Consider the following 22,632-nt stretch of genomic DNA (forward strand, 5'->3'; position numbering starts at 1 on the left):
CAACTCTCTTAATTACTTCCCTAAGAACTGGATGCTATAACACTTAGTGGATATATGCTTAGTATTGATATTACTTTATTGTCCATGGTATCTTTCAGCAAGATGTAGTTTCCTTCCTTATGTCTTTTAATTTGATCTACTTTTGCTTTTGCTTGATCTGAGATTTGTATTATTACTCCTGCTTTTTAATTTTTTTTACTTCAGCTGAAACATAATAAATTCTTCTCCAGACTTTTACTTTTATTTTGTATGTATCACTCTTCTTTAAATGTGTTTCTTGTAAACAATATATTATATAATTCTGGCTTTTAATACAGTCTGCTATCTGCTTCCATTTTAAGGTGAGTTTATCCCATTCACATTCATAGTTAAAATTACTAACTCTTATTTTCTGTCACCTTATTTCCCCCATGTTAAATTTTTCTCTTTCTTTTTCCCCTTTCCTTCCTCCCCAGTGTTTTGCTTCTGACCACCATCTCCCTCAATCTGCCCTCTGCTTTTACAGCTGCTTTCCCCTTTCATATCTTTTTCCCCTTCTACTTCTGCTCTCTCTTTTATTAGTTTTCCCCCTTTTCTTTTCCCTTCCCCCTCCTATTTCCCTCTAGGGTGAAACAAGTTTCTCCATCAAATGAAATGTGTTTGATATTCTCTCTGAGTCTAATCTAATGAGATTAGAGTTCACACAGTGCTCATCTCCCTCCCTTTTTTCCCTTAATTGTAATAGTTCATTTTATCTTTTCAAGTGATGTAATTTATCCCATTTAGCTCCCCTTTACTCTTCTTCAAATACAGTTCCTTTTCCACCCCAGAGAAGAAAATAATTCTCTAAAATGGAACATCCTAGATCCTGGGTAATCCTAATTGTGGCTCCTTGATATCTGAATTGTTTCTAGATGCTTGCAGTATTTTCTGCTTGATCTGATAATTCTGAAATTTAGCTATGTTATTCCTTGGAGTTTTAATTTGGGGACTCTTTCAGGAGGTGGATTCATTCAATGGTTATTTTACCTTCTGGTTTTAGGACATCAAGGCAGTTTTTCTTGATGATTTCTTGAAAGATGTTGTCTAGGTTCATTTTTTTATTGTATTTTAAAGTAATCTAGTAACTCTTAGATTGCTTCTCCTGGATCTATTTTTAATGTCAGCTATTTTTCTAATGAGGTATTTTACATTTTTTCAATTTTTTTTTCATTTTTCTTTGTTTGACTGATTCTGGATGTATCATTGAATCATTCACTTCCATTTGTTTAACTCTAATTTTTAGTGAATTATTTTATTCAATTAGCTTTTTACCTCCTTTTGCATTTAGCCAATTGAACTTCTAAATGAGTTGTTTTGTTCATCTCATTTTTTTTTTCCATTTCACCAATTCTAATTTTTAGGGAATTGTTCTGTTTCCATTTCACCAATTCTATTTTTCAAGGAGTTGCTTTCTTTCTCCATTTCACCAAATCTATTTTTAAGGAGTGATTTTCTTCAGACAATTTCTGTGTTTCCTTTTCCAAAGCTCTCATTCACTTTCCTATTTTTCTTCCAATTATTTTTTTAAGATCCTTGTTGAATCTTCCAAGAAAGCCTTTTGAGTTATAGAGAATCTCATATCATCCTCTGAGACTTAACCTAGAGATGGTTTGGCCTTGAAATTGCCTTTGAAATTAGTGTTTGAGATCTGCTTTTTCCTGTCTCCAAAATCATTATCTATATTCACAACACTTTTTTTTTTTTTTTTTTGCTTTATCTTTAAAGGTTGAGATATACTCTTAAGGCAAAGAGGAGATTGTCCCAAGCTTCTTCTACAAGCCACAGCAGATTCACACTACCCTGGGGCCAGTGCTGCTGCCTTTATTCCTTTGCTCAGTGGGGATGGCCCAGTCTTGCTTGTTATTCTGGGGTTCAGGGGCTCACTGTCTGCTGTTCCACTAGTTTCTGAACCAGGGCAGAGTAGCCACCACTGCAGTATGTTGGCTGAGAACTTCCCAGTAGATCCCCTGGTTTCTTTGCCCTGGGTCTCCCTGCATGCAAAGAATGGGGCTACCTACTCCCCTGACTGATTGAGACAGACCTTTCCTGAATTTTTTCTAAAATATCTTTTGCTGGAAATTTGTGACACTCCAAATATTTGTCTCTTCTGTCACCAAAACCCATTGAAAGTCTTGATTTGTTATTGATTCTGATTTCCAGGAAGCCAGGAAGATTTCCAACAAAGACCTGTCTACACCCTGCCATCCTGGCTCTCTCTTTTTTTAAATAAATATCATCTCATTTAACCCTCAGAACAACCTTGAAGGGAAAGATATATTATTACCCTAATTTTATAGTCAAGGAAAGATATGGTTAAATGATTTTAATAGTGTCATCCAACCAATAAATGTCAGTGTCCAGATTTGAACTTGGATCTTTCTGACTCAAAGCCTAGTTCTTCACCCACTTTACCACTAACTTCTAATAGTGCTTTAAACTGTCAACTTGGAAGACAATCTTCACATGAAACTTGGTTGCCATTGCTCTTCATAGGCATCCAGACTCAAAATAAAACATCCAAATCACATCCATTCTCTTCAATTCTGTTCTAGGCAAGTTATTGAAAACCTTCTTTCTGGGTTCCTTCTGCTAGTTGCCAATTACTTAAAGAGAAAAACAAAATAATCCCTGCCTTCAAAAATCAAAGAATCTGATCTTATAACATATATATATATATATATGTGTGTGTGTGTGTGTGTATATATATATATATATATATATATATATATATATATATACACAAGTTAATCCAAAGAATAAATGAAGTACATAAAAGGTTATTTTTAGGGTTATAGCAGAACAATGATTTATATAGGAACTGATCTTTGAGCTGAACCTCAAATGTGTGTAAGGATTCCAAGAAACTTAGGTAAAGAGAAGAGATGGTTCTCTCCAGGGAATGGAGAAGTCAATCCAAACTTGACCATTACCCATGTAACATGATTCTGCATTTATTTATTTGTTTAACACATATATACCTTTGATGCTAACCTCAGTCATTTAAAATATGATGTCTGTGGATGAGCTTCCACCTAGATCTTGATGAGAAAGTCCAATTTTATTTAAAATCATTATTTGTGATTGATAGGCAAAATTATCAATAGCAACATCAATTATTGATAATTAAGGGCATAATGACTAACATTTTCAGAGATAAGAAAAAAAGAAAAAACATTTCCCAACTTTCGTCATGCGTTTCAAATGACTCCTCTGTTTTGTTATATTTGCAGCTGTCATTCCAGATCTTACCAAATGCATTGTTCAAGTCCACTTGGAATGTTACAAACTATAAAACAGGAGATGCTTGCTATTCATCTTCTCATTTTTGAATCTTCCTGAAAGATATTGTTCTTATCTTTTGACAGAAAGGCCTGAGTGATGCACAAATTCATACCTAGAGAAAACCTAAGAAACCCCTACCCCCACAAAGTGACAAGATGAACAATTTCTTGCTATCTCTGTGTCTCTCTCTACTCTGGCTGCTAGGTTGGCAGCAGCAGTAAAGCAAATTCAGTTAGAAAAGAAGAAGAGAAAAAAAATGATATGTCCTATCAGGTACAAATCAGATGAGTCAGAAAATTGGATTGACCAGAGCTCTGTTATTAATAGAGTTCAACACTGATCTGTTTTTTGTCACAGCAGTGATAGTTTGACTCTACTCTGGTCATCCACTTATGTCTTCATTCAATGAAAATTTATTAAACACTGTGTAATAGTTAGCTGTATTAACTAATTTACATTTTACTCAGGGGAAGTGAGTGGGAAGATAATATTTAAATATATGTTTGCTTGTTTATTTATTCACTGGTTTGTTCCTTTGTTCATTCATTCATTTCTTTGTTTGCTTGCTTGCTTGTTTGTTTATGGGACAGAAAATACTAACCACTAAGAGACATGGAAAATGTTTTCTGTAGAAGATGAGAGTATAATTTAACCTTTAAGAAAGCTACATAAGGAACTGATTTAAATTTTTAATAATAGGATGTTTCAAAGTAGAAAAATGGCCAAAGGGTACAAATAGGCAGTGTTCAAAAGAAGAAATTCAAGTTATTAAAAAGAAGTGCTTAAATTCATCAACAATTAGAGAAACACAAATTTAAACAGTAATGTAATCATACCTCCTACCAATATTTTACAACTATGACAAAAATGGAAAATGACTATATACATGACATGCCAGGGAGAATGTAGATGGGATTCAGGATGGTTTAGACTCAATAACCCCTTCCTTTCCATTTTGATTTTCTATGATTCAGTCATTTTGTTATTCTCCTCTACTTGTTAATTAAATTTCAATGACTACACCACTTAATCATAGTGGTCATTACTTGGAAAATGGAGATTAAAATATGAGACTCTTCATTCTGTATAGCTTTCTTCTGAGTAAAGAACATGCAAATTTTAAAACATTTTGCCAAAATGTTATTATTATCTTGCTTTTGAAGGGCTACTTACCCTTGGCAAGGAATTGTGTCTTGATCTGTAATTCTTGCCTCTTCCAGTTGTTGATATGCTGGTCCTGCAATCCCGTTGAGTCGATTTCGAGGAGATGGTGGTGTCCTTCGAAAAGCATTCCTATGTAGCATCCCAGTCCGTTGCCCTGGGCTACAACATGAAGAAAGACTCCTAAACAATAAAAGAAAGGAGAGAAGAAGTTTGTAGAATAAAAGTGGAAAACAAACAAAATTGGCTCCATGGAGAAAGACCCTAATAGGAAGCACAACAGTAACTACATCTGGTTGCTTAAATTGTAAATTGTACAACTGTTTGTCTCTCACAGAAATTTGTAGGTGTAATCAGTCAATGTATAGATGAAGGCAGTGTAGCTTAGTGGATAGGCTCAAGAATATTTGGGTTTAAATCTTGTCTGAGACACGTATTTGGTATGTGAACCTTGGTTACTCAGACTCAGTTTCTTCTGTTATATAATGAGAGTAACAGATTTTTTTTGGGGGGAAGGTATATGTGAAAGTGCTATGTAAACATTAGTATTTGATGAAGAAAATGTTGATGATACTAATAACAAGTCTACTATGTTTTATATATATATATAAAATGTTACTATGCTCTAGAAAAAGAGACTATCTACTCTCAAAATGTTCATAATATAATTGGGAATGTGAACACACATAGGAATGTTTAGTTGGAAGAAAACCAGAAAAGGTCAGCTGCCCTAATGGTTCCGCAGCAGAGTGGATGGCCAAGTCCAAGAGTATTTAAGATCCTTCAGAGTTTTTTCCCTACAGGGTGGGAAGCATGTGATATTAGAAAGGAGGTAATACTTATTCTGGTTTATACTTAGAAAAATGGAGAGGCAGATATTCTCATGGTTTCTTGCATATGTTTAAATAAAACAAAATAAATAAACCCTGTTGAAAATTGGAGCAGATATTTTGTTGTTGTTGTTGTGGTGGTGGTGGTGGTGGTGGTGGTAGTTTTCTTTTGTTTTACAAAACAACAGACCAAGGTCCACCCCTCTAAATTCATATCTTGCTTTCTGAGACAGTTTACTCAGGAAGAAATAAAGGAGTCCTATTACTAAAGACTAACAAGTAAAACAGAGAGCCCTGTAGGGATTTGTCTGGAAATTTGCACTTGTTTCAGCTATTATATAAAGAAACCTTGTTGAAATTGACAATTTCTTCTTAGTACACAATTCCAACTCATCACTCTAAATTTTCAGCTATTGTGGAATTCACATTGGTTTTCCTTTAAACCTGCTCCCAGATACAACTAAGTATACACTCTACAATAATTTTGACACATACATATGTTTTGACAGTATGGCTAAGGCACAAGAGACTCAAAGGGGTTTCATTGTAAGCCTTGTCTACCTCAGGCTCCTGGGGTGAGCCATCTCTTCAATCAAATAGTTTGACTGATTTTTCCCTTTTTCCATTAAATTTATAGAATGAAAAGGGGAAAAGACTCTCAGAGTTGGAAGGAACATTAAAGATTAACTAATCCAAATCATCATTGTTACAGAAATGGAAAGTTGGAGCTCAGAAAGGGAAAAATTATGAGTTGAAGCTGTATTACACAGCAAATATAAGTAAGGAAATTTAAGTACAGGTATTTTGACTTCCATTCCAGTATTCTTTGTTTTACATTAAATTGATCAAATTGACCTCCTGGACTGATCTATTGTAGTAGTGATGATATTCACCATTAGATTTTAGGAAATCCAGTCAAAATGACTCTAGGTGGACTTAAAATCTTAGGCAAAAGTATGAATTTGACATATTTGTGCCAAATCTTCACTTAACTTAGAGGATATCTACATTGCTCCATGAAGGAAGATAAAAACAAATATTTCCACATTCAAAGAGACTTTCTATAGACATTGGGAGGCAGCATGATACACTCTTTCCATGGGTGCTGAATTTATATTCATTTATGGGAAATTGCTCTGACAATTATTGCCTGTCTGACTTCAAACAAATCATTTCTTTTAAGTACCTACTATGCATCACTCATTGGGCTAAGTGCTTTAGAAATATTATACTTTTAATGTACCATATAAAATAGTTATTATTATCATTATATTTTACAAAAATATCTATCAATAAAGTAGAAGCTTTAGTATTATTATTGTGCCATTATTGTTGTTATTATTTTATGAAGTAATATTTCTTTCAATGTTTCCAAATAAAAGAAACACTCAATTTTAATGGACTTCTTCAAAAGATATTTTCTGTGATTGCTAGCTGCAATTCAGAAATTACTTAATGAGTCACATTTGAGACATATAATCAGAAATTATTTGTGGCTTAAACCTATCACACCACTAGTCATAAAGAATGAACTAGTGACACAACTGAAAATGAATACGATCTTTTTCTTCTACCAATCAATCAACCAAATAGTACTTGTGTAAACCAGTGGCACTTGATAAGTTATGGAGCAGTTTGCAGGATATATAAATCAGCAATTGGGTGATCAATCATGGAAATATGGAAGCCTACAGCATGTCTTACAAAACAATAGGCTGATCTATTAAACTATAAATTGTGAAATTACAAAAGAACTTCTTTATCCATCAAACCTTGTCTATTGGTCAAAAGAAAAAATATATATGAGGGACAGCCAAATTAAGGCACTCTGGGAATAGTCCAAAACTAAAGCTTCTCTTAAAGACATTTTTTTGTGTAATTTATTTTAAGTATATTTAGGAAAAGTCTTTTAAGCAAGACATAAGAGCCAGAACATTTGCCATGAACAGAAATAAAATTGTTCCACAATTTCAGTCACTTTTAAGAAAGAAAAAATATCCATTGTTTGTAATAATTTTAATTTTTATATTTGCAATTTTATTTTATAATGCTAGAGGAAATATAATCAATGAGATTTTATTTGAGTAGATTTAATAACACACACTGCATTTCCCCCCCTTTTAATATCTTGGGGAAACTGCTTTAAATAAAATATTTTGCTTCTAAAAGACTGTGTTTGGTTATTTTTTTTTCTTTTAATTTCTTCTAAGAAATAAAGAATCCCTATAAAATCCTTCTACATTTCTCTTATTTATGTAAAGCAAATACTATTATTTTGATAATAGGTAAATTGAATATTTTAAATTATAACGTATTGATTTAAATGATCACAAACAAATTAGGGACAGCTATATGGCACAATGGATAGAACACTAGACCTGGAATCAGGAGGAGCTGACTTTGAATTACACTAAACATTTTCTAGCTGGGTGATCTACGATATCCACATTAGTCACTTCCAGGATATAGCTCTCTTCTGTTCAAAGAGAGATTAGAGAAAAATCTTAGTCATTAACACCAATTGCCTTAAAACAAAAGATCATATGCAAGTTTCTTGTACTTTTTAAACTCATAATCAAAAGATATAAGAAGAAAACCAAAATCATAGAATCATTAATTTAGAACAAAAGGAAAATAAAACATATTTACCCCAACTCCTTATTTCATATATAAAGAAACAAAGGTTCAGAGAAATTTTCTCATTCAAAGCTTCATAGATAGAAAGTGGTTGAACTTGGAATCCAACTCAGATCTGATTCCTTAGCTAATATTGTTTCCCCCTGCTGTTTCATGTATTATTTTTTTTTCCCATTGTCAAGCCCCATCATCATAATTTAAGTATAATAAATAAGTCACTTTTTTATTGATAAGGAACTTTAATCCCAGAATGATTAACCTAGATTGAGTCATATTAATAGTACATGGATCCATGGAATATCATTTTATAGAAAAATTTGATAAAAATAGTTTGTAATTTTTATTCATAATTCTGTTTTTTTTATAGCTATACATTGTAAGCATCATCATATAGTTCAAGAGACATCACAGATGCTAATTCACAGCTCTTTAAAAAAAATACTATTACCATGCCAACCAAATTAGAAGAATGCAAACCTTGAAGATCTATTTAAATGCAATAGATGTGGGTTTGAGTTTTATCCATGTGCCTGTATTTAGTTAAGCCAATTATATCTATTCATGTCATATTTTTAATCTGTACAATGAGGATATTCAACTAGATTATCTCTAAAGTCCTTTGAAACTGAAATTTGCCATCTCAGAAAATACTAAGTTGGAAAGTTTTTTCCAGAAAATAGATATATGTCATCCAATCAGCTTCTACAACTCTCATTTGTCTTGTTACCTTAAATAGCACTGTCCCTGGTGAGCACAGGAGGGAAGGTTGTCATGTTTCTGTCCCGTTTCAAGATCTGTTTGTTTAAAGTAACTATGCTAGAAGATTGAACATTTATGATGCCATTTGCCTAAGGGGGAATGAGTCATTAACTTCACAAATTTGAGATAAAACAGGAGAAGGGGGAGGGAAGTTATGCTTTTTAATAGTCTTTCAGAATACAATTGTTTTATTCACAGGGCTGTGTCTATAACTTTGATGGGTTTTGTTAATGCTTCTTTTAGGCTTTCCACACAAGAAGATATCATCTATGGCCGGCATTATGAACTTTCTTGATCTACCTGCTGGGAGAGATTTGGACTTAAACAGATTGGAACACAGATTACAGATTCTTCACCACCAATGCAATTATTAGGCGATATATGTGTTATTAAAGTAAGTAAATATCTGTTTGATCACTTGAAGTTCTGAAAGTTACTGAACCCTATTTTGCTTTCAATCCTGTTTACCTGTGGTGTTTGAAGGACTGGCTTCCTCTGTCAGGAGAATGAACTTCTGGAAAAGGTTGATTGCCAGTAAAACTGGATTCCATCATTTTCTCCAAGGTTCGCCCTGGGTGCCTTTCCGTCTTTGAATACTGTAGGATAATGCATTTTTAAAAAATCACCAAATGAGAAAGATTAAAAAAAGGGAAAAAAAGCTTCAAAAAAGTACTTGAGACTGGGAGATTCTCAACAATTCCACCTATACTGAAAATGTATGAATAGAATTATAGTGACTGAGAAATATGTCATTCCTTTGTTTATATACTTTATACTTCAGATTTTTCTGAAAACCTATGGAAGAAAAGTGTTTCTTTAGTCCATTTGGAGGTATTTCCCCCTCTAAGTCCCAGCTTATAAATTATTATGGAGATGTTTTCTGTCAGGAATATCAGTTCTACGATATCCACATTAGTCACTTCCAGGATATAGCTCTCTTCTGTTCAAAGAGAGATTAGAGAAAAATCTTAGGATCACAAGATCCCACATCTTGAAGTTGGTCTAACTCATCCTTCCCTTTCATTTTTATCAATTAAGAGATCACAGTTTCCTATACCAATGAAATCCACCATCCTCTATCCATCTCCCTCTTTCTCTGTGTCTGTCTGTCTCTCTCTCTCTCTCTCTCTCTGTGCTTCTCTTTCTCTTGTCTCTGTCTCTCTATTTCTCTCTCTTGGCTTGTGTGTGTGTCGCTCTATTTCTCTCTATGCCTCTAAGTCTCTCTCTCTCTCCCTTCATACACACACATATGTAGTAGATGTATATGTGTAGTATGCATGTGATACATGTAACATGTAAAATATAATAGAATAAGGTGTAACATTATATAAACACACAATATATGTAACCATTTCAGCTGGGGTATCAATGGATATCATAGAGACTGCACAAAAAATTATGAAAGTAAAACTTCAGCCTCTATCAGTCACACAGATCAGCAAAGAAAACAGACCAGTGAAAGATCTGATGAACTAGTAAGGAAGCAAAACCAGGATTATGCAAGTTTGACCTATATATGATTCCTTTGGAACCTCCTCAATCAACCACCAAGTGGCAGCACTGACCATATTTTGAACAAGACTATAAACACTAATGAAACAAAGATGCTATTCAAATACAAAATGTGTCCCTTGAGTCAGAATTCCACTCGCATCCCAACACATACCATTACCATCTAAATGATCCTGAGGGGCTTCACTGAGAATTCAGCTTATGAAGTCCACCCACTGTATTGATTATTCCATATAAATACATTTTTTTAAAAAGGACTGAACAACACAAAATTCCAGGTGAAAATTTGAAAATTCAGGAATGTAGCTTCATGTATTATATCTTTGCTTAAGGACCATAGAGGCGATATAGATAACGATGTGATCAGCTTAAAATATGGATTTGTAACTCAGCATCCTAAATGCCTTTTTGTTATAAAAAAAAGGCATGGAGAAATAATTTTCCATCCTAAATGTGCACCTTGATTTGCAGTAGTGCACACTGATCTGCTAAGTGCCTTCAAGATTCTACATCTAGGAAAACTCCAGGCAAGCATGGACTCAAATGCAATTAAGATGTCAGTCTTCGGCTCCAAGCTTCAGCATGAGTTCATGGAAGCCGCTCTGTCAACTTCCTTGATCCTAACATTTTGTGTAGAGTGCACTAAAATCAATAGACTGTTCAGATGGAACAGGGATACCTTGGAAACAAAGTGGCAAGACTTGCCCTCTCTCTCTCCCTGCAGCCTTCAGTGCTGCTAGGCATTCACAGCCAAAATGAAGAAAGTAAATGGGATGGTTTTGTTGGAGAACAATGCTGGCAGTGATGATAATAGGGAATTCTTGCCTCCTGACAATCCCCTCCCCCCAAAAAAAAGAAAGATTAAAAATAAGAATTGAAGAAAAGAATAATAATTTAAAACAGGTTAAACATCATTCCTTTTGCTTTGTCATTAAAGAATAATCTCTATCTCTGTAAACAGTTCCTTAAATTTGATTCCTGTTTCCCAATAGATTGGCCAGATTGAATGGCTATAGAACGTTTGAAAGAGTCACTTCAGGTGGATTCTCAAAAGCAGCATTTGAAAGCTATTCAGACCAAGTTAAGACTCAGTTTTTATGATTTTTATCTTATCTTATTTTGCAAGTTATATATAAGGCTTGCAATGATGCACAGTGTCTGAGTATAGCATTTTGCCATTAAAGAGTGATAGTTATGGGATCCAATGAGCTATAGATACGTGAAAGAAATTGGATTTCAAAAATTTCAGAAATATGCTATAACTTAGAGCACTGGGACTTGGAGATAGGAGACTGGAGATTCAAATCTTTGTTCTAACATTTAAAAAAAATTATTACATTTGGCAAAAAGTCCTTTATTTCTTTGAGACAGTATTTACATTTGTAAAAGAGGTAGTAATGATACCTTTGCTATTTATTTTATCAGCTTGCTGTAGTAGGGAAAGCACTTTGTAAAATTCAAAGTACTATATGCATTATTAACATTGTAGTATTAATATTAATAGTGGTGATATTAGAATTGAAGTAAAGATTGGTGCTTTCATTGGCAGATGGATTTCCTGCTATGTGAATTCTCTTCTCCAATGCAGGATGATGATTGGACAATTTATCTGCAATTCTAGATAAGAAATTCCAATTCCTTAAAAAATTGCCTGAAGCATTGATAAATTAAGAAACTTGCCTGTGTTCTTAAAGTTAATATATGTCAGAGGCAGGGCTTGAACTCAGGGATTACTAATTTCCAAACTTGCTTTATATCTACTTTGCCACATGGCATATCACTTGACAGTTCCTTACTTTCCTGCCTCCATAAAAACATCTCTTGCATCTGTTCCTTTCTCATTAATCACATCATTGGCCCTCTTAGTTTGAGACCTAATTACCTCTCCCCTGAACTACTGTAATAGTTCTAATTGATCTCTTCCTACTACCAGTCATCCACCACCCAATTGTCAAAGTAATTTTCCTTTTATGCACTTCTGACCATGTCACACTATTATTCAATGAACTTCAGTGATTGCTTATTGTCTCTAGAGAAAAAGAACCAACTCTTCTGTTTGGCCTTTTATAGACAGGCTTGCATCAACCATCCTAGCTATATTATACATTATTCTCTCACTTTTAATCTATAATAAAGTCAAAATGGTCTTTTCTATTTCATGCCTGTTGTACTCTGTCTCCCATTTTGTTATCTAACTAATTGCTTAAGCTACAATGGACTCCCTGATGACTGCAAAGTCTATAGTTTTTACTCCTTTTAAGACTCAGCACAAAGAAAACTTTTTATATATAGCCTTCCTCATCCTCCTACCAATTACTAGTATTCTCTTTCCCTAATTTCTCTCATTTATCTGTCTCATATTTCTTTTATATTTCTTCTAATTGTACTTACATATCCATGCTTCCCCTCATGATAGATACCCCATAAAGTCATTGAGAGTAGAGAATGTTTCATTTTTTCTTTTTATTCTTTGTATCTGGAAAAATATCTGTCATATAGTAAATACTTTTTTGTTAGCAGCTGGCACATTGTAGACACTTAGTAAATTCAAATTTACTGATTGCCTTCCATTGCTATTGTTATTGTTATTATTGAGTATTTCTGTGGTTTTTTAAAATATTTTTTGAATTTTTCACTGTTCCACAAAAGTGGCATCTCCAAGAATTTGCTAGGCCATTGTTTACATATTTTCAAGGCATAAAATTATGATTTTTAAAAATACCACTCAACCTCCTCTTACTCCAAATATAAATTTTATTCTATTTATTCCCTGCTTGGCTTCTGAAGGTCAGAATCTCCTATAAGAAGACAAGATTTCCTGTTTCTCTAGGTTAGAATCCAGCCTTTCCAGTTTTACACTATCAGTAATCATTGCTGGTTCCTGAATATCATGTTGCTTCACTAGACTATCTGTTCCACATCTTGTTAAACAATTGTAAAGTGAAACCCTTCCCCATAAATGTTTAATGAACTTAGGGGAATGCCTGACATTGAAGATTCATTTGTTAAACACTGTGATCAGGAAAGAATTCCAAATAGACAGACCTGACTTCAGGACACAATGCTTGTTGGATTTCCCCCAAAAGAAAAATATTCAGAACACAGATGTACTCTTTTCTTTTATATCTCTTCTAGAGCAGACAAGTAAAGGTTTCTTCTATTGTTGGGCCTGCCTAAAATAGTTGGCTTGCTCTGAGCACAAATAGAATGAATGAGTCTCCCTGTTTCTCCTCTATTCCCTAATTGTCACCCTTCAGAACCACAAAAGGAAGGAGAGCATACCAGTGTTAGAAAGAATATCTTCTCTTTAGGGTTACTGCTTTCCCTAATTCTTGTCACAATTTTGAAGGGTAGCTTGGTCACCATTTCCTCATATTTAAAATGAGATTTTCAGATTAGATGGTCACAGAAATCCCTTCCAAGCTGATATATATCACTGATCATATGATTAGTTAACTAGTTAATAGACATTTTAACACCAACAATTTGTCAGGTTCAATGTGAAACTTTAAGGAAAACAAAGTAAGACAAAAGTAGCTCCTGATAATTGTTAAAGGGAATATTTATGTTTCTAACTATGGTATATACTTTAACAACAGAACTAAGCTACAGTGTCATTCACAGTCCTCAAAACAATCTGAACTAGTACCTTATCATTCATCTGTTTTGAAACTGGTCAAATCTGGTATTTCGTGCATTTTGACCAGAAAAAAAATGTTTTAGCATTTGACATTTGCTCAATACTCATTGTAATGCCAGAGTATCAGTATAAAAAGCCCAGGCAGAAGCAAATGAGGAGTATCCAGGACTACTGATAGTGCTCAACCTGGCAGAGATCATGGTACCATAGCTTCTTCCTCCACATCCAGAAACATTTCCCCACCCACCTATCCAAAAAGGCTTAGACTGTGGGAATAGGGGGAAAGTATAAAAGTCAAGGTCTCAAAAAGTAAGCTAGATCAAAAAGGAGGGATCCTTGCTGTGCTGGGATGCATTGGCTTGTTTCTTCTCATTTGGAAGCCCTATTTGTCCCTCTGGGGAATTTGGAGGAGAAGAATGGTTAGGCTGTGGCTTGAGATGGGAAGGATAAGGATTGAGAAAAGTCTTTTGATATTTCTTGTATTTTCCTACTCTTGTGTCTTGTGGAATCAATTAATAATTATCAAGCTACTACCATATATATGTTTGTTTGTGTCTGTAATTGATTGTAGTCTTCTTGGGGTAGAAAGAGGGGACTGACAAAGTAAAAAGTGCATAGCAGAGAACAAAAGAAAATCTACAAGGAAGCAAAGAAAAGATGGACAACTCTGTATACAATCTATATATTATATGGACTTTCTTGAAATGGAAATATATTGCTTTATATTGTGAATCCTTTCTTGTGTTTAGTTGTGCACATAGAAATATTGTTTTGTTTTGTTTTGCTTTGTTTTTCCTATTTTTAATTTAAGTTTAAAATAAATAAATAGATAAAAATTGTTTTTAAATATAAAATACATTACGGTCTGCTAGAAAATATTTGTGTCTCTATCAATGTCAAGGAACAATTATGCATGTACAAAATGCAGGTTTATTTTCTTATTAGAGAAATGCATTGTAATAGCTAAGAAGTGTCACTTTACTTTCCAGATTAATAGGGAGAATGTTGCATGCTTATCCAATTTACAGATAACACAAAATTCAGAAGGACAGTTTTTGTCAAAATCAGGAATGAAATATATTTTTTTTAGGACAGCATGTTGGGTTTCACAAGGAGTAATTTGCTATTTCATGGAATTTCATAGGGATCCATATAATGCTAGATAATTAGATCCTGCCCAAAAACTCAGTGTAAAAATATGGGATAAGGGAGATGAAACTAGATAATGAGATTGATGAGTTTCAGGAGACTGTAATCTTAATATTAATTAATATTAGAATATGGCAGCCTAAAAAAATAAGGTAGATTCAAGTTGCATTAATAGAAGTATGGTGAAAAAAGGGGGGATGTGCTAGTGATACTATGTTCTGCTAAGTGAGGATTGGTTACAGGAACTGAGGGTGTTTAGGCTGTGAAAGAAAGAATTAAATGGATATAATATCCATTGTCTTAGCATGAAAGGGTATAATTTGGAAGAGAGAATACAATTGTTCTTCTTGGTACCTAAGGGCATAACTAGGAATAATGGGCAATTTTACCTTCAAGTAAGGGAACCTAATTAATCATCAAAGTCGTCCTGAAGGAGAATTGATAGCCTTGGGATCAAGGGAGTTCCCCAACGCTGGAATTCTACTAGGAAAAATTGGCTGTCCAGTTGTTAAGTGAATTACACCAGACAAAGAAGAGTTTGTTTGATAGAAATGATCTTTGAAATCCTTTCAAATAAAAGAATCTATAATGCTTTGAATATATAATGGCCTAGTATATAGTCTCAGCTGAGTCATTTAATAATTATTTGGTGTTTATTTAATTTTCTCAAACTCAATTTTCATACTTAAAAAAATAAAGATTATTGCCTGGAGAAAAAAATTAAAAATCATGATAAAACACTTTACAAATTATAAAATGCTATGCCAAAGTAAGATGTGATCATTCCACTGAAGGATTTATTGAAGAATCATGGGTAGCTTGTTATATAATAACCACTAAAATTTATATATTCTTTTAAAGTTTCTTTTAAAATTCATTATTATTTCCCTCATACCAGATAATCATACAAGTATTACCATTTTTATACATGAAAGAACTAAGATCAGAGAGATTTAGAGACTTCTCTGTAGCAAAACAGCAAATTAATATTGGAGAAAAAAAATTATCACAGTGCTCAACTTCAAGGTCACTTTTTAAAAAATCTATACCCAGATGCCTATCGAAGATTAACTAGTAACAGATAATAGACAAAACATCAGAGAACTTCAACTCACAAAAGTAGAGGATAAATTTATGAGGAAAATTTTAGCCTTATATCAGAAATTACTAACATAATCATTAGTGAAAACTGAAAAATCTATCCTATCATTGCAAAAACAAAATAAAACCATAACAGATTCCTCTTCAATTATTCCAAAAGGAAGTTTTGCAAAATGTTGGTGTGAGAAGATTTTCATTTGTGGGCAACATCTAAATACATCTGTTCTGTATAGCATAATGACATTTTTGGTAATGATTTCTTAGAATCACAAATGATACAAAAATTCAGAGCAATTTAAACATGTGGAGGGGCTTTAATGTGTCCTGGGTGATTGCCTATTATACTGAAATGCTTGGTTTGTACCGATGGCTTTGTTCCAGGGCCTTTGTTCATCAGAAGCTGAAAACGCTCCATTATAGAGAATGGGAGGAAATGGTACCCTTGGATAAAGCATAACTGTAAAAAGGAGAGAAATACCTCTATGTTTATCAAACAGAATTCTCTTCTTTTTAAATGTTTTGTTCTGCTTTGCATAACTGATGTTTCTGAGACTCTATGAAAGCAGTGTTGCTTGGAGCTGCACATAGAAGCCATGTACAAAAAAGTCAACTTTTGGTCCTTGATAAAATACTTTTTCAGCTGCAGCAAATAAGAGATTTTTTTTTTCAGAAACATATATGTGTGTGTGTGTGTAAATATATGTACACATATATTCACATAACGTTCATACATATAGTTTCTCAGTTATGTATGTATGCATATACATATATGTAGATATATGCATATATAGACATATACATAATCATTACACAGTGTTTGTGTCTTAGTAATGCAAATGGAAAGAGGGAAGGAAGGAAGAAAGGAAAGAAGGAAAGAAGAAAGGAAGAAAGCAAGGAAGGAAGAAAAGAAGAAAGGAAGGAAAGAAAAAAGGAAGGAAGGAAGGAAGGAAGGAAAGAAGGAAGGAAGGAAGGAAAGAAGGAATATCAAGTTATTACCCCTATACCATAAAGTTGTAATTATTGCTTAAAAAAAAAGAATTAGTTAAGCATCTACTATATTCTAGGTACTGTGCTAAGTGTTTTACAAAAACCTCATTTGATCCTCAAAATAATCCTGTGAATTGGGTATGATTACTATCCCTATTTTGCAATTGATAAAACTCAGTCAAAGGTTAAGAAATTTATCATGGTCACAGTTTGTGTCTGTATTGATTGTGAGCTTAGATCTTTCTAACACTAGACAAAGTAGTCTATTCACTGTACATTTTAAATGTAGTGTATTTAACATATTCTATATGTCTATATCTATATCTCTATATATTTTCCTCTATTCCCAATGAAAGACATGCCAATAGAAGTTAGGATTACATATTTAGAGCTAGAAGAAACCTCAAAGTCTCAAAGTCATGGAGTCCAACCCTTTCATTTTACAGCTGAAGAAATTTGGCAATAAAAGTTTACAGGACCCAATGTCACATGAGTAGTAACTATCAGAGCTTGTTCATCTAACTGCACATGTTCTTTCTAGTGTACCATGCTGCCTGAAGGGAAGAACTGCCTTATTTTCACTGGGGTCTAGAACTCCTGAATTTCTTTTAACTTTTATTGTTTTTTCAGAAACTTATAAATGTCTATTAATTTTTTAAAAATACCAATTTCTTTATGACTCATGTTGGGAGAGAGAAATCAGAACAAAAGGGAAAAAACATGAGAAAAAGAAAAATAAGTGAACATAGCATGTGTTGATTTACATTTAGTCTCCATCCTAAATTTCACCAGAAACTATTTACAAGTTACAATTATCACAGCTGATATCTGAAAAGTAGCTTCTGTTTCTTTCACCAAAGTTCCTTTGACCTTTCTCTCATGTCTTCCTTTAAGACATGCAAAAATTTAGCACTTCTGAAATTGTTCAACGTCAAGTGCAGGTAGGCACCAGTCTCATCTAAATGCCATTATTTCAGTGAATCAAGCCACATTGTTCCATGGTCTATGTGTCCAGATCACTTACATTTTGCGGCTGGCCTCTGCTCTGTGCCATGTTGTCTGATTTGACCATCATGCTGGAGGCATTGAGGCTGTATTTTTTACCACTCTGCATTTCTTTCAACTGCCCCTGGATTTGTTTAGTTTGTTTCCTGTGAGAAAAAAAGAAAAACTTTATTTTCATTGATTTTTGACATACACATATTTTTTTGCCCCTCAGAGAAAACATCATTCTTATAGCCTCTGACATTTATGATTTTCTAAAGATAGCAACATTAAATTATTGAGAAGAGATCATTCTTGTCACCAGAGGGAACCATATTCAAAGAATCTAATTGAGCTAGAGCATCCTATTATCTATAAAAATATTGGGGAGTGAGGAGATATACCATTCTTTTTTTTTTAAATCAATTAATTAATTTTTAAAAAACAGCTTTTTATTTTCAAAATGTATGCAAAGATAGTTTTCAACATTCACACTTGCTTAACCTGTGTTCCAAATTTTTTTCTCCTTCCCTTCTCCCCATTCCCTCCCCTAAACAGCAAGTAATCCAATATATGTTAAACATGTGGAGTTCTTTTGAACATCTTTCCACATTTATCATGCTGCATATGAAAAATCAGATGAAAAAGGCAAAAAAAGCAAGCAAACAACAAAAACGGTGAAAATATTATGTTGGGATCCACATTCAGTCCCCACAGGCCTCTTTCTCAATGCAAATTGTTCTCTCTATCACATGTCTGTTGAATTTGGTCTGAGTCAAGATTTGCCATTCTTAAATGAAATTTATGTGGGGGTCGAAAGTTAAATGCTTTCACCTTCCTGGCTTCTCACACTTCCTTCAAGATTCATACCCAATTACACTTTCAAAAGAATTTTCTGAGTATCTCTACTAGTGTCTTCCTTCAGAGGTTATTTTCCATTTAGACTGTATATATTTTACATGCACAGACATTTGAATATTGGCTTCCCTTTAGAATGTGAATTCCTGAAAGACAGGAATCAGTTTTTTTTTAACTATTTATATTTATATTTATTTAACTATTTGACCTTTTATGGATTTCTAGAATTTTGCACCATACCTTAAATATAGTAAATATAGAATAAATGCTTGTTAACAAACTGAGTTTCAATGCACTGGCATTCTTTGTTTGATGGATATTTCATTGACCTCAATGGGGAAATGGAACACCTCATTTTATCTACCTTTTGTCATGCTGACCTACTTGTATATTCCTTATACCTAAAATGTTCTTTCTCTTGGTTCCCCTGTTTCTTTCAAGTTCCAACTAAAATCCCATATTCTATAAAAATAACCTTTCATAATATCCTTTAATTCTACCTGCCTCTACCTGCTGAATTTTTTGCCTATTATATTTGATTTTATTCTCTTGCTGGCTTTAATCTAGTCTGGTTTATAAATAACTATTTATCTATTGCCTCCCAGATTAGATAGTGAACTCCTTCAAATCAGGGAGAAAAATACATACATATATTTATACATGTATGTGTGTGTGTGTGTATATATATATATATATATATATATATATTTAACAATTTAAAATTTTAAATTTAAAATACATAACAAATATATACACATATACATATATACAATATGCCTTTCTTTGTATCACCAACATGTAGTGTCCCTAATACACTTCAGATATTTATTAAACGTTTGACTGACTCACTGTTGGCCATCTTAATCAGTGCTTATAGAGTAACCTAATTCAGCATAAATGAAAGTATTAGATATGCTGTAGATCATTGCTACTCTCAGTATAATGCAGAAAGTCTAGGAAATATAACTTTCCAATAGCATCCTCCAAAATGTACCAAGAAACAAGAATTCTTTGGTTCTATCAAATAAGTTCAATGAAATGCTGAGAATAGGATGCATTTGTGCCCATTCAAACATTCCTTTTATCTTCTCAGTTCTTTGAGAAGCTTTTATCCTCTTGCTAGCTTTAATCTAATCTTAATAATCTAGCTACTTCCCAACAGCCAATCTGTAGCCTATTGTTAGAAATAAATCTATTATATTTTCATTAAAAAGTCCTTGCAAAAATGGGTTATTGCTCTTACAATAGGATCAGTAATTCAGAAATTAAGTGTGGTGTTGGGAAACCATGGTCCCACATAGCAGTTAGAAGCAATAGGACTGCTAGCATTAGGCATGTGGGCACCAATGCAATACTCAACTATTTCCTTAAAACATCACAGTTAAGTAGTTATCTTAGTAACTTTTATCATGCAGGAGAGATAAGCTTTAGAAGATATCTTGTCTAATCCCCTCATTGCAAAATTGAGGAAATTGTTCACTCGTCCAAAGTCAAATTCTGGATCTTCTCTAGCCCTTTCTCAACTATCTTCTATTTCTGCTTCTAATGATCTCTTAATTCTGATGACTTCTTAATTCCCTGCCTTCTTCAACTGTAATATTCACTCAATATTCAATCAATAGCACTTGTTAAAGCATCCAAGATGTGTCAGGCACTAAGCTCATACGATCATGATCATGGATTTAAAATTGAACTAATAGATTTGGATTTAAATTGGCCAAAGACTATTTAGTCTAACTCCAGAATTAACAGATGTGGAAATTGAGACCTAGGATAGTAAAAAGATTTCCTCAAGAACACAAATGTAGAAAATGGCAAAGTTTAAGATGAAATTTGGTTCTCCGGATATCATATCCAAATTTCTTCCCACTATATCATGCTATTGGGAAGATTTAGAATTTAAACTGTGACATAGCAGAATATAATATATGAACCTCTCACCCACTCTGTCTGCCTTCTATGTATTAATCACTTCTGTGATGTCAGAGGAGAGAAAGGAGTATGTTTGAAAAATGTTGCAAAGGTAAAATCAACCAGAATTGGCAACAAGGATTGGATTAGATAGGGGATGAGAAAGGCATCCAAGATAATTCCTATCTTGTAAAGTTGAGGAGCTAGAGATAGTGTTCCTTATCATATTAATAGGGAAAGTAGAGTGGAGAAGGTTTAGGGCACAGATAATGATCTCCATTTTGGATATATTGAGTTCAAGATGTCTACTGAATATTCAGCATAAAATGACTCAAAAGCAGTTGGAGATGTGAGATGGAAGGTCATCAGAGAGTTTGGATGAAGGTATGTATATTTGAGAATCATCAGCATGAGATAGTCATTGCATTCATGGAAACTGTTGAGATCACAAAGTGAAATAGCAAAAAAGAGAAAAGAAGAGGGCCCAGGACATAACTTTGAGAGTTGAACTATGATTCAAGGGTATGGTAGGGAAGAGGATCAGCAAAAGAGACAACTCTGCACTTTTAACTCAATATAAATATTTCAATTTATTATTAGAATTTGTGATGAATAATGATTATAAACATCCTATTTTTCCTATTTTCCCTAAATTTTGGTGCCACATAGGAAGTGTTTTTAATATATTCTCAGAAATGTAGCTAAGCACTGAAGATATGACAAGCCCATTCCTTTGCTTAGAAGAAAAGATATAAAAACATCAAGCTCTCCATCCTCTCTAGGGCAAGGGGATTTTAAGAATTTCAAAATAAGTTTCAAATACATCATGATCGAGAAAAATGAAGTAATTTAGAACAAAAGACTGAGAATCCTTAGATTTCATGTTTCATTTCAAATATTATTCTGCTTAACATTCTAGCCTGCTTTTCACTTTTATGTATATGTTGAAACACAAGGAAAAAAGCCTTAAAACGCAATGCAAAAGCCTTCTCCAGAACATATGCCTTCTCTCATGACTGGCATAAAGGGAAAAGTTCTCCTTGCCCCAAGGTTTTCCTTGGGTTCCAGCTGGTCAGTCAGACAGGCAGGCGGGTTCTGGGTCACTGCTTCCCCTTTGGCTTTGGTCCTTTGAAACCTCTGTTAATGACACTGATATTTATAGATGTTTTCGTGTTTATACACCAAGTCCAACCCAGCCTGAGTCTGTGGAGGGTTATTGTTCATCTTTGTGCCCACTCATTGCCCAAGGAAGTGAGAGATTGACAGCTCTAAAAGACTGAAATCTATTTATCCAGCTGTTCTCCATTCCTCCTGATTACCATAATCAGTTTTTAGTTTAAATGTGGTGCAACTACAAATTATACTCTAAAAATAAGTGATTAACTACTTCTTCAAAGTAATTTGCTTATTGTTAAATACACAATTTCTTCCCCATACACAGCATTTATGAAGAGACCCTTCTGCTGCCTTGATGGTAGCTGATTTCCCAATCTTGCTGCTGTCATAGTGAATATTCTCCTCTCCTAAACTGGTGGCCACCAAGTCCTAGTGAGACAGAGAGTGAACTGGTCTCACTGGAATCTGTAAACCCGTTCATGTAGCTCTCAATTTTTCTTTAACGGTCACACTTAGAATTAACAGTTATGAATCGATTGATTTTATAATCTGAATTCAATTTTATTATGAAATATGTTTGCTAATATAATTTAATACCACACACATATATGCATATATTATCAACTCATACATAACTAACCCTTTCAGGATCACTAATTATTTTATATTCATTACTTCACTGAA

At 33.6% G+C, this 22,632-nt stretch overlaps 1 protein-coding gene across 1 annotated transcript in view; it reads right to left on the bottom strand.

The window, feature by feature from the left end:
* Positions 1-22,632, bottom strand: part of LOC100928663 (pro-neuregulin-3, membrane-bound isoform) — a 176,004-nt gene that overhangs the window by 18,162 nt on the left and 135,210 nt on the right. The window contains exons 3-5 of the mRNA XM_031949465.1: positions 18,104-18,230; positions 9,159-9,286; positions 4,477-4,647 (exon numbers count right to left, since the gene is read on the bottom strand). Of these exons, the coding sequence (XP_031805325.1) occupies positions 4,477-4,647; positions 9,159-9,286; positions 18,104-18,230 (426 nt within the window). The remainder of the gene's footprint in view (positions 1-4,476; positions 4,648-9,158; positions 9,287-18,103; positions 18,231-22,632) is intronic.

This window comes from Sarcophilus harrisii, chromosome 2 (assembly GCF_902635505.1).
Source record: "Sarcophilus harrisii chromosome 2, mSarHar1.11, whole genome shotgun sequence".
Classification (NCBI taxonomy): Eukaryota; Metazoa; Chordata; class Mammalia; order Dasyuromorphia; family Dasyuridae; genus Sarcophilus; species Sarcophilus harrisii.